The sequence below is a fragment of the Colletotrichum orchidophilum genome (assembly GCF_001831195.1).
Source record: "Colletotrichum orchidophilum strain IMI 309357 chromosome Unknown Scaffold_39.1, whole genome shotgun sequence".
NCBI lineage: Eukaryota > Fungi > Ascomycota > Sordariomycetes > Glomerellales > Glomerellaceae > Colletotrichum > Colletotrichum orchidophilum.
In genome coordinates, this window is record NW_019172995.1 from 330,498 (window position 1) to 342,060 (window position 11,563).

The following is an 11,563-nucleotide window of genomic DNA, read 5'->3' on the forward strand; positions in this document are numbered from 1 at the left end:
GCTTTTGTTTTGGTGACTGATCGAAAGGACCATTCTCACTCCAGCGTCTCTTGAGAAAAATTCCATCATGTACAGTTTTGGCTGAGGGCCTGGGGTTCAACAAGTCACGATGCCCGGCTTGGGATAGGAGTGAGCCTATGCTTGGAACAGCAATGGGCCTTGGGTCTAACAAGAAGCCTCAGAGTATAGCCTTAGTCCGTAGGTGAGAGAATCGACGAGGCGGCGTTCGTTCTGCAGAGGTCTGGGCCGTCCTATATAATTGGTTGCTGAACCGTCGCATTGGTACGAAACTCTTTCGAGACGGATTCCGTACTATTACGTGTTGGTCCATGAGGTACATTACAGAGTTTGAATCCTCTACAATGCGGCTTGGCCTTGCCCCCTGGCTTCTTCTTGGCTTCTTGGCCTCTTGGCCTTTCCTTGGCTCCTCCTTGGATGCTAGTCTGTTCGCTGTTGGCGTCTTGGTATTCAGCACATGGATGAGATATCCTGCTCATCACCACCGTCTGCCGTCAATTGTGGAATATCTGATTGGTCTCGAGAAGACAAGGTTACTGTGAAAAGCAGGATTAGACTCTATCTGTGTCGATGGATATGCACGGACCAACGACGTAGGTACTCTGTCCGAGTTAGCGTGGCTGGAGGTACCGTGACAGAAGCCCAGACCCCTTCAGGGCCGCCCTTCAGGTCCCCCGCCGGGGCCTCCCGTCATCCCCGGCATGTGCCGGAGGATTCGTCTGTGCCCCTTCATCCTTCCACCTTCACGCGGATGCGTTGCCGTAAACCACGGACATTATTTATTTACCAGAGAGACATTCAGGATGTAATTTTCGTGGGTTTCCAAACTCTGTCGCTTGTGAGGCACCTCTGAGAAATCTAACCTCTTTCGACGAAAGATGCAGTTTTCCAGAACAGTGCCTCCCATGCCAATGTCATTCCAAATGCGATGCAACTGGATGTTGGTTGATGACGTGATAACCAGCAAGGAACTCCCGAACGAAACGGTCACGGGAAGCGCATTTCGGCTTCTATATCTCCAAGTCTCTGTTTCATACCTTCATTTGTGAATTTCCGGCTTTCTAGGGATTTGGCAGGAGTCTTCCGTCTCTCGGGTGCATCTGATTAGAGGCGTTTTTTTGGAGGTCAGCTCACAGCAGCTTGGGTTAGCTCAACTTGACCTTGCGTCGGGAGACTCGCATGTCCTTGATTTCCATTTTCCCACCATCTCAAATCATCCTCATTGCGAGAGTGATTTCAATACCCGTTTCCAGGTTTTCCCGAGACTTATTTAGCCCAAAGCACCTAGCAATTGCAGACACACACAAACATACCTACTGGTACCAAGTTCCAAAACCCCCGGGGCCATCTCCGTGTACCTACCTTACCTTACCATTAGATTTGTGGGTCCCGCATTTGGACCGCCCCCATCGCATCACGGCGCCTTGCGATACCACCCAAATCCGACTTCGGTCCCCCGAAACCCTCATACATCAGGACAGACGAAGAAAAAAACCACCGATTCTTTTCCTCAATTACCTTTGCCCTTTTTTGAACCAAAGGACGGCAGCATCTTTCCTCTGCAACACACTCTCTGTACTATCTTCTGTATCGACTTTGCAAACCAGCATCTGTAAACCGTCCCTCAAACGCAAAAGCGTACAAAAAAAAGAAAAACGCCCCACTTCAAACAGGCAGGTACCCCCCGGGGACCGGAAGGAACCCCGCCAAGCAAATTCCGCCTTACACGCAGGCGAACAGGCAGGCAAGCAGGCAGGCAGGCAGGCAGACAACCAAAAATTACCCCGCCATCCAGCGCATCACCAAATCAGAGAGCCTCACCACACCTCACCTCACCTCGCCTCGCCTCACCTCTCACCACCATCTCACACTCACTCAACCCAAACCACAGCCTTGAACCCAACCTGATACCCCTAAAACCTCCCATGCCCCTACGAAGCAAAATCTACCCTCAATCAACACAAACCACCACCAACACCACTACAACAGCCGCACAACCCCCCAAAATGGCCTCCCCGACAAAAGACCGCATAACCTGCCACGTCCTCGACACCTCAGCAGGCCGCCCAGCCCGCAACGTCCGCGTCCAACTCTCCACCACCATCCCCCCTCCCGCCACAACCGCAGGGACCGGCTCCCCCAACGCCGCCGCGCCAGCCGCCGGCGTCCTCAAAGAATTCGAATCCACCACAGACGAAGACGGCCGCGTCAAGTCCTGGCTCCCCTTCTCCTCCGCCACATCCTCCGGCGAGGTCCCCGTCTACACCCTCGACGACGTCCTCGGCGAGATCGAGGCCGCTGCCACCGCCACGACGTCGTCCCGCTGGACCCTCACGTTCGACACGGCGTCGTACTTTGGCGGCGAGGACGAGACCTTCTTCCCCGAGGCCGTCGTCGTCTTCACCGTCAAGCGGGGCCAGCATTATCACGTCCCGCTGCTGCTCAGCCCGTACAGCTATACCACGTACCGGGGTAGCTAAACTAAGCTGTCAAAAAACTAGCATGGTATAGCGTGAGTAGAGCTGTCGAGGACGTGGCCTCACGTAGATGGCAAGTAGAAAAGAAGTCCCTGCGCGATATCTGTTCTCTCTGATCCTGAACCCTGCAGGGAGAGGGTTTGGTTCTGATCTGCGGGTTCACGGGTCCGTGAATTCGTGATTTTTGAAGTTGGGCTTGGAACAGGCTCAAGGCGGTAGGAACCCCGACGGAGAATCAGAGTCACTCAGAGGTGTCAAGAATCACGATAACAGAAAAGGAATAAAGACCATACAACTACTTTGCAAGAATCTTGCAACTGAATGATAGGATTACTACGACTGCCATTTAACGATAGTCTGTTCACCGTCTCAGGTTACTGTCCCTCTTGTGATGTACGTCTTCCAGCCGTCAGGTCCGACTTTGACGATGATGATAACTCCGAGGACAAGAATCCTCCATGATGATGACGTGGTTTTGTTGTGCCATCCTTTCCTTTGCTCCAAGTTCCAATCCCATTCCCAAAATCAAAATCCCAAGCCCGCCCTGGTTGTGCCCAACCCCGTGTTGCGAGTCAAAAGAAAACTCCGCGCTTGCGCTGTGGTGTGTCTGTTTTACAAATTCTTCTTTTCGGCCGTTTCATCGTGCGCGGTACATCGGGTCGATAGTTCGCCGCCTCGTCTCGTAATTCCTCAATATCATATGAGAGAGGTTGTAACTCTACGGCTTGAGAAAGCCGAGCCTCTTCAGCAGGCTCTCTTTCCGTCCGCTAGCCTGAACTGAGGTCACGGGTGAGAGATTGCCGCCGCTGTGGGAGAGGAAGCTCTCGGTGCTATCCTTGCTGATTCGTCTCGCGGCAGGCAGACTAGACTGGCTCATGTTGGACGGGACGTCTGCGTCGAGGATGGCGGCTTCGGCTTCGGCCAGGGCCTCGCTGCTGTAGATTGCCTCCATTTGCGGGGTGATGCGTCCGTGACTGATGGTGCGCCTGTGCTTTTGCAAGAATGAACGTCGTGTACGAGATCGGTTTCCACTGAGGTCCTCTTGCGAGATGACAGCGTTGGGAGACAGGTTGGCATCAGGATGCGGCAGCGTGGTATTGCGTTCTACAGTTTGTCAGTATTTCGTTTTCTCTTTTTCTTTTCAGCGATATCCGAAAAACTCACCTCCGTTAAACGGCTCAGGGAAGCCAGTGTCCCGAAGACTAGCCTGACTCTTGGTCGACGGGCTTCGTGGTGTGTTGTTCATTGTTTGAGGCTCTGCGCGAAGAAGAGATACGATCTTAGTTTATTGTGGGGGAACTCAGTGGTAGAAAGATCGACGGGAATGGTGTGGTGGGAGAGGTCAGGTTGCGGTCGCAGCGGGGAATTTTTGGGGCCGGTATTCAATGGAATAGCGTCGGCGGATGGTGATAAATAAGACGGGTAGGAGACCGGGGGGCAAATAGAACGCAAATGTACAGAGGGAGGCTGCTCCCTTTGTTGTGGGTAGGTTGAAGGCTGTTGGAGAATAACTGGAATTTGGATAGGTGGTAAGGACAAAGAAAGTCGGATGGGTAGAAGAGGTCGGAGGAAAATAGAACAGGGCGAGACGCCGTCGGGGTTTCTTTGCTGGTGCAGTTCGGTGACGAGGTTGCCGTTTGATCCTTTAGCGTCTTGGGCAATTACGAGTCCCCTCCCGAGTAAGAGGAGACCAGGTAATGAGACCGGCAAGCCCAGGAACGAGACGAGAGCAGCAGCAGTTATGAGCAAATGAGAAGGCGAGACTCCGCACTGGTATTCCCCTCTGGATACTCTTTTCTCGTTACAACTAGCCGCGGAAACGGGGATCATGAGGGGGGGTGGAATGGAGACGGTATTTAGAGCAGGTTGCAGTCAGAAGAAGAGTGGCCAGTGGCCTATGCTTTTTGGCTCTGCTTGTTTTGCCGCATTTGGAAACACTTAGCCGTCGTTCCGCCTTTTGGTTTTCCTGTGCACGGCGGGGAATGGACGCTCCAAGACCCGGCCCGAAGTGAGGATGGACTGACTTAGGTTGCGTTGTATTTCTTGTTCGTTCCCGCTCCATCGCTGGGTGCTGCGCTGCTCGCTCGCTCGGGCTCGGCCTTCCGCTTGCATAGGCAAAGTCGAGCGCAGCAACGACGAGATGACTGGGCCACAGCACAGCACCGCAATGTCAGCGAGTGACTGGGGTGGGAATGGAAGTCCGGCACGGGAGGCGGGGAAGGGCCAACAGATGTTCGAGGGCATGCAGCAGAGTATACAGTAGGAAACGCAGAAGCTGGAGCACTAAGCTCGCTCAGAGACACACAAGCGGTGAAGTTTGGACGGATACTTTTGCTGCTGGTTTGCTTTCTCTGCAGAAAGCCTAAGCAGCAACTTGCAGCTAGCAGCAGCGGCAGCAGCCTGGGACGACCTGCATGAGGGACTCGGGCATGCAATGCGCACACAGAATTCATGACGATTGGTGTTTGGCTGTGTCATGTTCCAAAGTTTGATGGTGCCACACCACTCTCTGGCTTTCATGGAAAGTTCCCGAGAAGAGTCCCAAAAGAAAAGAAATGACAAGTGAAGAGGAAATGTAGCGTGACTTGAGGGCGGGGGAGCCTCCGTTCTGGGAGAGAGCACGGGTGTCCCGGCGGCGGAGGACTGTTTCCTCTCTGAAGCATCGTGGAATGATGAGTGGAGGACAAGGGTTTCGAGCGAGTGAGAGAGGGACTGAGTGGGTTGAAGAAAGTGAAGAAAAGAGGAGATTGATGCTTGGTGCTTGGTGCTCGGGGACGGACAAGAGAGACATGGTAGACATGGGAAATGACATGGCTTACCTTGGGCGACAAAGGCTATTGGTACGATTCGTGCCGGTATTCCGCTCGGTTGGGAGCCAGAGCGTCAGCGGTGGAACCCTCTTGAGGAATCCTGTCTTGGGCGAGCGGTAGGACGGCGGGGAGTCTGGGCAGACGGTGCAGCGGGACGGAGAGTAGAATCCGTGTTAACCAGGCGCTCTGCCGCTGTCTGTGGACTGTTGTATGTTCTGGGCGGACGATTTGATGGACTTGGCGGCGAATGGCAGAACCAGAATGACGAAGATGTCGAGGGGTCCCAAGTGGTCTCCACTGAACAAGCGCGCGGTAGGGGACAAGCTGGGATTGTGCCGTGTGAGAAGCTCAAAAAGAAAGGAAATAGACACTGAGTAGGAACAGAGGATTTGTTCTTGGCCCAAGTTGTTGTCGTCGAAAGTCGGAGCTGAAACGGCTTTGCGGGGATGGGATGTGGAAGGGGATCGTAGGTTGCAAGGTTCGAGAGTATGTAAAAAAGGCTGGATGTTGTGGGATGTTGAGTCGAGGTCTTTCCGAGGGGAAGATGGGGGCAGGAAAGTGTTTTCAAGTTTGGCGACGGGGATTGAGTCGAAATGTTACGATTTGCGTTGACGTGCCGTTCGTTATGTTGAAAGGTGGGGAGGAGTGATGACATTCAAGGTAATGAAGGTGCAGGTGTGGCCAAGGTCCTTCTTTCCTGCGAACCGTGGACTGTGTGAACCACGCGGATGCGGGCAGGTGGCATCCTCGTTGTTATATCGTGGACTGCTATGGCCCGCCCTCACCAACACAACGCCGCGACCGGTGAGGTCAGCCTGTCATTCACTTTGGTCAGTACTGCGACTGCCGTGGTGTTGACCAGTGATTGACACCAGTGACCGAACTGATCACCGGCGTAGCATCTCAGAGGGGCGGGCCCCCGCCAGGTGTTCCCGGACGGTCGGTCATATCCGTCCACGGGCTTGGAGAGGTACCCAGCCGCGCCTTACCCAGGCGGGAAAAGACTCCCAGGGTTTAACGCCGTTTAGCACGTCGTAGTCGCTGCCCCAAAACATCGATCCCCATCACATCGCAATATGGCAGGTGGCCGGCAAACATCTGCGACGGTTTTTTTAGTTGGTGATTCTTTTTAGCTGTCGCCCGTGTCCTTGCCGTCCACCAAGCTCTGACAATTGCCAGGGGTATCGACTCATGAGAACCCCAGCCTGCAGGGCGCAAGAGGCGAAAAAAAAAAAAGGATCTCTTCCTACTGGCCCCAGCCAAACTGCCACGACTGGCGTTGGGGACTCACTACTCGTGTAACGCCAAAAACCTGGCAAAATAGTTGCGATGAGACGGAGAGTCCATAAGGCGTTGAATTTTAAGGTAACCCAAAGGACCCCCCCCCCCGTCTTAATGCTTGATACACCGCAACCGAGAGTATCCGGGTCAATCATCACCTCGTTTCCCACATCTTTTAGCGTTCCGATGATCCAGCGATGCCAATCAAACCTCATGGTTAGGCCTCACCCGATGGCTCGAGTGTCTCGTTTGCCGGCTCCCTCACTGGCCCCCAGGGTTGACGACTGACTACCACTACTGCAAAGCAACATCGCGAGACCAGCTAGAAGAAAGGTTCCTTGTGACTTGTTGCTGACGGCACCCGGCAAACGGCAGACAGCCATACTAACGAGACTTTGACAAGTCGTCGAGGGGCCCCAAGCCTCAACCGTCCACGTTTGTACTAGCTCCTGGCGCCGAGCTTGGCAGGCGACGCAAGGCTACCCCGGCTCAGCCCAACGCGCAGCGTCGCAGAGGAGACCGCACTTTAAATCCAACTATGCTTAGTTTGAACTCCTCATTTACCGCTTCCATGCCTCTTCCCTACACACGGGCCATGAGCTGTATCGGTGCTACATTGTAGATGCAAATGGTGGTGAGCAGTCCCCTACCAAGTATGTAGAGATCGTGCGCCTTTATCCGTATTTGAGGCCCTACGATCTTGGTACTCCAGAGAGGTGTGTTGGCCCGCGGACGCCATCAAAAGAGCAATAGCCTTCACTATCGTTGCTCCACGGGTCACTGTTGCCGGCCTCCACTCAATAGCACCCTTCTGCGCCTTCTTGCCTCAGCTGGAAAGGGCTCTTTGCTGAAATCATTCGTAGGCATCCCTGCCCCCTGCGCCCATACCTCATTTGGACATATGAGGGTGTTGAAGGACGGAAGAAAGCTGCGGCGATGGCGATGTGGCGCCCACGGTGGGGACTTTCCCACCAGAAGACCCTGACGACCTGAACAAGACGGGAGGGAACCCGGCGCTGGGTGGGGCAAGGGGAGGTTTGCGCGTCTTGCCCGTGATTGGCCGCAGCGTATCCCCGCGCCACACATTGAGTGGAGAATGATAACCCGAGCCGTGATTCGCTCTGTAAGTGTTCCACTTTCGCTGGAGAGGCTCGAACCAGCCACAGACAGCATTCCGCGTTACGCGGCCTCCGATCTCTCTGCTCTTGTTCAGCACTTTTCCTCAACTATTTCTGGGAAAGGGCTGCTCGCGGCTTTCCGTCACTGGACCCTTTCCAAGCTTTTTCTCCTGGCGCCGAACAGCCGAGTCCAACACCGACGTAAGCGCCCGCCAGCCCCACTACGCCGCCACTCCATACAGGAATCTTCCAGTACTTGGTGGCACCTCCAACCCGTGTCATCGTAACCCCACAAGGCACACAAATCCCGTCGCCGCCGCCGCCACTACGCCGCTGCGACTTCCGTCTCCCATCACTGATCTTTACTCTTTCCGCGTGTAAATTGCTACGGAAAACCTGGGGATTATGGGGTCTTGTGATCTGCCGAGTGGCATCTTTCTGAAGTCCTGCAGTCCATACCGGCAAAACCGTGAAGACCAATCTGCAGATCACTGCCTAAACCCTCACCACTACACCCCCCCCCACTAACCCAAACCTCAGTGACGGGCTCGACTGGAACTTGGAGTCTCTTGACGTCTTGTCCATTCCCGCCACCCCCTCTCGAGCGTGTCTCTCTCGCAGGCGTGATGTGGCATTCCCAACACCGCAGCACTCCCATTAACGATTGCGTTCCTGGAAATTTCCACTTTTACACGATGAGCTACTGAGACAGATATCAAATAACCTCAAGTAGCGTTCCTTCAACGACAGCTGAGTCGAGTCGAATTGAGCTGAGGCCACCCGGTCTAGACTGTCGCTGGCGTGCTTTCTTTGTGGCCAGCCAGCTCGTAAATAGTACAGTTCGGATGGCTCTACTCCCGTCGGTCATATCATATCCACGCATTGACACGGAACTTTCAATCGCTCCCCGTTGTCATTATCCAGCCAGCTACCTTAGTTCAGCTTCTTTGAAGCCTGCTCTGGACGGGAATGACCTGCAGCTGCGATTTGAAATGTGCTGTGCGCCGTCTCGTCCTGAGCTTAGGCTGTCCCCGGCTTCGCCATGTGCCGAGAATGGCCCGCTTGACGAGTCTAGACTGAGCTTTGAACTAAGGAAACAGTGCAGATTTGAGATTGAAGCATTGTAGTGCGGAATTTGCCAATAGGACCAAAGACTTCCAGGAACGAGGCTATTAATTTTTTAATTTTGATAGGGAGGTTCGCTTTGAGATCACGACCTCAACTGGCTCTGGTGTACAGCATCTACTCTTTTCCAGGCAACGTGTAGAGCGATAACGGCCCACGCCGATATCATGTCTCTGGTCAGGAATCTATGAAACTGTCGTTGGGGACAGACTTGACGTCGACAAATGTCAATTTGACACTTTCACAGCCTCATTAACGAAGATTCAAGGAGATAGGGTTTGCTCCAAGACCGCTCTTCGACCCCTCAACTTCTCTCTTCCCCCGAGAGAGCCTCGCACCAGCGGTTTACCCTGACCTCATGGTAGTACCATTACTTTTGAAGACACCGCCGCAACTCTACATGATCGCTGAGGTTTGCTTCCTGAAGAGTATCTTTATTGACTCCAAAAGCCGGACGGCAAAGGCTGGATCAAGAGTACGGTTCAGGGGATGGTTATCACTCCAAAAAAATGCCATTTACCTCACTAGGCGTCCTGTTGTACTAAATGCTGTACGGCGTGTAAACGCATGAGTGTCCATCTCCTGTCTTTGCCTGCCCACTCCAGTTTCAAATCAGGTTTACCCCTGGAATATCAAATCGCCTAGGCCCGACCTGGTCCTTATTCTCTTCTCACCTTTCATATCTAGTCAGCAAGGTAAGCAAATGACTCCAAACTACAGCATGAGTTCAAAGCTTTCCAAAAACACCATTATTGCGACGTGTTTCTGCCTTCTACTTCAGTGATTTCCATTCGTTGAAGAACAACTTCTGCAAAAATTGCCGCTATTCTCGGGCCCACACCTGACTTACTGGCAGTGTCTTGCATATTCACTGAGTTCAATAGATTGTTGAAAAGGACTTGAGATTGATTGGCCAACGGCCCACCAACCTGGCCCGAGATTTTTTTGTTGGTATCTTGCAACATTGATATTGCTGGCTGATTTTCAATGGCATTGCAACGAGCAAAGACGGCAGCAGTTTCTAGGGGTGGTGATGGTTGCTTCTCGACCTGAGCTTCGCCGCTAAGATCCGTTGCGAATCAACTGCCCAGCGGTGTGACAACATTGTCTTTTTGGTGGATTCTCAGGGAGGTAACAATAAAGGTAGGCCATAAAGGGCTATCTCTGAAGATGGTGTTGGGAGTGATGGTGGAAGCCGTTTGCTATGAGCGTGACGCCTGTTGCCCGAGTTGGGTTACACCACTAACATTCGTTGCCGACTACCCGCCCAGCGGCGTGGCTTTGGTCTCTTTCTAAACGGTCAGACTAGACATGAGATGTTGATAGTCGTGAATTGTCTCCCAATATATTGTTACGGGAGAAAAGTCGCTTGGTGAGCCGGCGGTGGCAGATTGCTGGAAGAAAACTTCTTCTCTCCATCAGCTGACTTTGACAGAACAGAAAGCTTGGGACCCGAACTGTCGAGTCTGTATTGTTGAAGTCGACACCCAGCTAGGTATTTACGTGCCCAATTGTCGAAAGGCTGTCCTCGAAGGTGCATCCCATTTTACTAAAAATTGGGTTTGGCTGGTGTTCTTGCTGGGCGGCAATGAGACTGTAAAAGCCAGCCTCTTGCGGGTAGCTGGAACATGCTAAGGGCTTCGATTCGCTTCGGTTGACTGTTCTAAGATGCAACTAGCTCAACTATGCCTCGATCTGTAGTAGGGCTACTGGCTCCAATTCCATGGAAGCAGACTGAAGGAGGCTTCTTGGGTTTTCCAGGATCAATGACGGCGGATACCTCTGCCGATTTGAAATTCGAGACCAACCGCCTTTTTGAGACCACTGTTTGTTGTAACAAGGCTGCTTGCTTCACTGCCCCGAATGGATATTGAAGGTGGATTTCCCGAGCTCAAAATAGAACTGATTTGGCCTGTGTCCAACTGCTGTGGCTGAGATATCCCGGCGCTCATACCAAACAATTTGGCTTGGTTTAGTGATTGAAGTGGCTGGTCGATGGAGTTGGCGGCATCATCACGTTTCGCTACCTGATTTCTACCGCTGATAGCGAAGCCAGACTGGAACGCTGTTGGACTGCCTCTTTGTTGGTCAAGACCAAGGGCTGAAAGTGGATGCCATGGGCTTTCTGTAATCTTGCGGTAAATAGTGGATGAGGTGTCAACCTCGCTAAGCCAACAAGTTGGGAAGACCTAAGCTGAGCTCTTGCCTTGTTCACGAGCTGGAATTGACTCATTATTTTCCGGTTCTCGAAATTTCAGACTGACTTCGCATTGCCTGTGCGTGAAGCCTGCTAAAAATACTCAATCACCTGGATGCCAAGCTGCATAGGGGGAAGTGAGGGGTGTGGCTTGATGAGTATCATTGAGTGCTGCTTTGCCGTTCTATATTGCACACTCGTATGAGTCTATCGGTCTCATGAGCGATGACTTAGTCGGGAATTTCGTTCTCTTTGAGGAACTTGCCCATCTCGTTCTTTTTACTCCCCATCCCGTCATTAATAAGCTCGACACTTGTCGTCCAGTCTTTTGAGACATGGTTCGCGTGCGACTTGTTGCAGATCTCGCAGCTGGGTCAAATAACTCTCGAGCTCCTGAATCTGTTTCTCGGTCTCTGACTTTCAACTTGAGGCCTATTTGATGCGAGCCATAGTTTCCATATCTGCTCCGTATTTATTCAAGGCTTAGTTGATGCTCTTTATCCGTTTGTCGCATTCATATGAGAAGCGAGTAGTGCC

At 52.8% G+C, this 11,563-nt stretch overlaps 2 protein-coding genes across 2 annotated transcripts; one reads left to right on the plus strand and one right to left on the minus strand.

Moving 5' to 3' along the window:
* Positions 1-2,024: 2,024 nt before the first annotated feature.
* CORC01_05642 (hydroxyisourate hydrolase) lies at positions 2,025-2,498 on the plus strand (the record flags this gene model as incomplete). The annotated part of the gene is made up of 1 exon (XM_022617284.1): positions 2,025-2,498. One exon carries the CDS (start codon positions 2,025-2,027, stop codon positions 2,496-2,498), a length of 474 nt encoding a protein of 157 aa, XP_022476298.1.
* Positions 2,499-3,213: 715 nt separating this feature from the next.
* CORC01_05643 (uncharacterized protein) lies at positions 3,214-3,741 on the minus strand (the record flags this gene model as incomplete). Its single annotated transcript, XM_022617285.1, has 2 exons — positions 3,214-3,599; positions 3,660-3,741. The coding sequence occupies 2 exons, from the start codon at positions 3,739-3,741 to the stop codon at positions 3,214-3,216; spliced, it is 468 nt and encodes a 155-aa protein (XP_022476299.1).
* Between the last annotated feature and the right edge of the window lie 7,822 nt (positions 3,742-11,563).